We start from the raw sequence: 4,012 nt of genomic DNA, 5'->3' as shown, positions 1-4,012 counted from the left end.
TTGCCGTTTTTCTCACACAACTCCCACCGGCATCTCATCCCTTCGTTTCCTTCCAGCAGCCGGCCAGTGTAGTAGCATCAAGTATCCCGGTCGGTCGATCCCTTCGTCGGTTCGTACTCCAACGTGGCGAACGGTGCTCTGCCCCCTTCTCCCCACGCCTTAGTGCACCCTTTCTTTCTCTCAACCCATTCTGGAGTACTGTAAATACCGTACCTCCTTGCTGCTCCCGGTCACTTGAAATAAGGCAGGAGAGCGGTTACGGGAGCCCTGATACAACCCGTCACTGCGGGACGCCGGAAGGGTAGCGGACATGGAACGGTCGCTGATGAGAATGTGGTGTGCCGCGACCGGTGGGCCAACAACGTTGTCAGACTCAATTCGTCTATACACACCGCCAATCGAACCAATTGGACGGTGTTAGCTCAATCCGGAGGTCATGTGTTTGTGTGGAGTTAAATCAAGCGATTAGAGTCCAGAATTATTTAGTGCGAAAAAAGACCTACTCAAAAGCCATCAATCTAAGTGAAGGGTAGGTTTTCGAAGATATGTCCTGTTAGTGATATAACTTCTGCAAACAATTGCTCAAGAAAACACGTGCACCGAAAGCATGGCGTTTGCAAGCCTCTGAAGCATCATAGTAAGCCTGTCGATTTTTTACTTGCACTAATAATTTCAGTACCGTTTGAACCGCTAGGAAACGAGGTTGGTTGGACAAGGATACGCTGAAGTTCCGAAGATGGATCTGTTCGAAACGGGAGAGAATAGTGTCGAGACCAACCCTCATAGTTATCCACACCATCATAATCTCACCAACAATGGTAAAACACCTGTCCGTTTGTGTATGTCCATTTGATTGCGTGTTTGTGTGTGTATGTGTGCTTATGTTTGTGGGTAAGGTGATAAATGCATCCTTCCCTTTCCACCATGTGTTCCTTTGATCAACAGGATCCATCAACGGCATACCACTCTACACCGGATACCCCCGCCTGCTTCTCAACATTGCAACGATGACGTGCATTGCGTACATGGTGGTTGGAGTCCCGGGCAACCTGCTGACAATAGTGGCCTTGGTAAAGAGTAAGAAAGTACGTACTAGCGGAGAAGATCGCACCGTGGATTGAGGAGGCGGTGAAAGATTGTTTAGAAGCCGTTATCCGTTAAGGAACTGCCCGGGAAGTGTTATAAACCAGATGTAGTCACTTAAATCAGGCCAGTGATATGAAATATTCCAAAGGGCTTCGTACCCGCAATCACCACCAGCCAAGTGCTGAGTAAAAGTAGAAACAATTAGATAGCATCGAGTTTACGGCAATAATAGAGAATCGACTAGATGTTTAGCATGGAGAGTTCCAAAACAAGCTCAACCGTTTTTCCTTCCTCTAGACGCGCAACGCAACGGCCGTTTTCATTATGAATTTATCGTTTTCCGATCTGCTGTTCTGCTGCTTCAACCTGCCGCTGGCTGCGAGCACCTTCTGGCACCAGGCCTGGCTGTACGGCGATCTCTTCTGCCGGCTGCTACCGATGATGCGGTATGGTCTGTTGGCCGTCTCGTTGTTTACCATACTGGCTATCACGATCAATCGTTACATTATGATCGGCCATCAGCGGTTATATCAAAGGTACGTATCGAGTTTCGAACTCGAAATATAAAAATCTTTAGACGGTTGCCAGCCGTACGGAGAGTTTCCTGAACTTTCTCTTTTCTGATCCTTTTTCGTAGAATATATCGTACGAGACATCTATGCCTGATGGTTGCCTTTACGTGGATCCTAGGATTTGGCTCACTGCTACCGACCTGGCATGAGAAATGGGGTAAATTCGGGCTGGATGTCGTCATTCACTCTTGTTCCATACTGCCGGACAGTCAACGTAAGCAGCTGAAGCTAGCGCGGGATCCAGTGATCCAGTTCTAATCAATTTTCCTCCTTTACAGGCCATTCCCCGAAGCAGTTTCTGTTTCTAATCGCCTTTGCCCTGCCCTGTCTATGTATAATTATTTGCTACGCACGAATATTCTACATCGTTCGAAGTACCGCCCTGCGTACCAAAGACCAACCAGGCGAGCATGGTGAGGATAGTTTAGAGGACGTATCGAGCGTCGTAAGCAATCAACATTTACCGGATGTTCCGGGAGCCGTCGCAGGGTGCGCATATGTGTCGCCGAAAAAAGATAGCAGAGCTGGGTCACTGACGAACGAATGCTCGAATCCATCACCTCTGTCTTGCAGCAACTTTAGTCAACACTTGGATTGGCATTTTATCGATTCAAGTACAGATAATGAGATATTTTACGATGGAACCGTAAGGGAGGTGACTCAAAAGGAGACTTCGAGCATTGCAACACAACGGGCCACATTTATCGATCGAGGAGATTGTAACATATCAATGGTGATAATAGCTTCATTTGAACTTCACTTTTCATAGCAATGGCAATGTAACGCTTATTTCATACTTTGTTTTAGGATCCTCCTCAAACTAGTGGCAATATGGCAGAAAGTACTATCAAACCACGCAATCAGAGATACGCCAATGCTTCAGGACCGGGCGTAAGACGGAATGCGAGTAATGCTGCAAACGCAAGAAAGCGCAAAAAACATATCAACACCTCCGGAGCCTCAATCATGAGCGCAGGCAAAATGTCCGCCAAGGACCGCAAGCTGCTGCAGATGATTCTGGTGATATTCCTTGCCTTTCTGGTGTGCTACCTACCGATCACGATGGTGAAGTTGTTCCGTCCCAACATGCAGGTGTTGAATGTAGTATCCTACCTGCTGATCTATTTAACGACTTGCATCAATCCTATTATCTACGTCGTTATGTCCAGAGAATATCGTCGCGCGTATTCTGATCTTGTGCTGTGCCGGACGTTTGGGATTACGAAAACTACATGTAAACAGCAGAAAGCTGCCAACGCGCTCCGGTTTGCTCCGAAACGTTAGTCGAATTCAGCTAACAGTTTACTTTTTAGGAACTACTATATAATTTCAACGCTGCAAACTTAGAAGTAGAAAGTATGCACAATACACTAGTGGTTCGAAAACTGTTACTTTTACCCAAATTTAAATCATCGCGTCATAAGATAGTTAACATTTTATGTAAACAATCTAGTCATCGCTGTAAGTGGTGATGAAGAGGAAAAAATACTTACCATAGTTATGATATCAGTATTCGACAACAACTCTAGTCAAAAGACGTCTATCGAACCAAATGTTTAGATACCAGCGGTGCTACTCAGGGCCATGCTTTCGAAAGATTAAAATTTACATTATTTCATCACAAGGAAGGTGTTGTTTATTTATTAACTCAGATGTATCATAAGATAGAATCCACCAACGTTCTATTCATACGATTAAGCACTTTGCTTCATGACGCACTGATTTGGAATCCAACAAGGAAGAAATGTTAATTTCGATCATTACCGTTAACAATTAACGATTTCACTTTGAATTGTCTCACTATAGTGATAGCACGTATAACAGTGGCTATGATTCTCACGTAGTATAACAGATTTAAAAAATATGGTTTCATTAAGCTTTTCGCATAGTAAAAGCTACAATATGTATTTTGTGGGGCATAACTGGAGATATGTTTTTGATGTGGTCAATACTATGGAGAATATTTCCAATAAATCATTTGATCAGTTTAATTTATGAAGAAATGTTATAAAATACGATAGATTAAATAAAGCCAAGGTGGCTTCAGTGAAGTAATACAGCATAGCTTTGTAAGAATAATCTTATTGAGGCATGACAGCTGTCAAAACCTAGGTTATTTTATTTTTTTTCCTCACAATTAAATTTCTCAAAACTAGAAAAGACGGAAAAATCTTTTGTTAGACAAAGGTGTGTGTTTTGAAAAGACCTTTTATTGAAGGGCTGAACACTCTGCGCCCACAGAAACTGATCTGTAAATATACGCGTTTTTTAGAAGTGAAATAGCGTTGAAAAGTGACTGGATTGTATGCTTCCAAGACACTATCCGTCCGTCGTGCGTGCGTCGTTTGCGTCAA

At 43.7% G+C, this 4,012-nt stretch overlaps 1 protein-coding gene across 1 annotated transcript; it reads left to right on the top strand.

The window, feature by feature from the left end:
• Nucleotides 1-736: 736 nt before the first annotated feature.
• Nucleotides 737-2,942, top strand: LOC131284536 (G-protein coupled receptor moody). The gene is made up of 6 exons (XM_058313395.1): nt 737-818; nt 946-1,085; nt 1,384-1,622; nt 1,724-1,872; nt 1,937-2,391; nt 2,466-2,942. Exons 1-6 carry the CDS (start codon nt 737-739, stop codon nt 2,940-2,942), a joined length of 1,542 nt encoding a protein of 513 aa, XP_058169378.1.
• Nucleotides 2,943-4,012: the final 1,070 nt, after the last annotated feature.

This window comes from Anopheles ziemanni, chromosome 3 (genome assembly GCF_943734765.1).
Source record: "Anopheles ziemanni chromosome 3, idAnoZiCoDA_A2_x.2, whole genome shotgun sequence".
Lineage (NCBI taxonomy): Eukaryota > Metazoa > Arthropoda > Insecta > Diptera > Culicidae > Anopheles > Anopheles ziemanni.
The sequence above is the reverse complement of the archived record's forward strand: the minus strand, read 5'-3'. Positions and strand labels throughout refer to the sequence as shown.

Excerpts from the sequence above, each read along its gene's own strand:
- LOC131284536 (XM_058313395.1), top strand. The coding sequence starts at position 737 with ATGGATCTGTTCGAAACGGGAGAGAATAGTGTCGAGACCAACCCTCAT. Across the intron at positions 819-945 it reads TCATAATCTCACCAACAATG|GATCCATCAACGGCATACCA; the intron begins GTAAAACACCTG and ends TTTGATCAACAG. Across the intron at positions 1,086-1,383 it reads CCTTGGTAAAGAGTAAGAAA|ACGCGCAACGCAACGGCCGT; the intron begins GTACGTACTAGC and ends TCCTTCCTCTAG.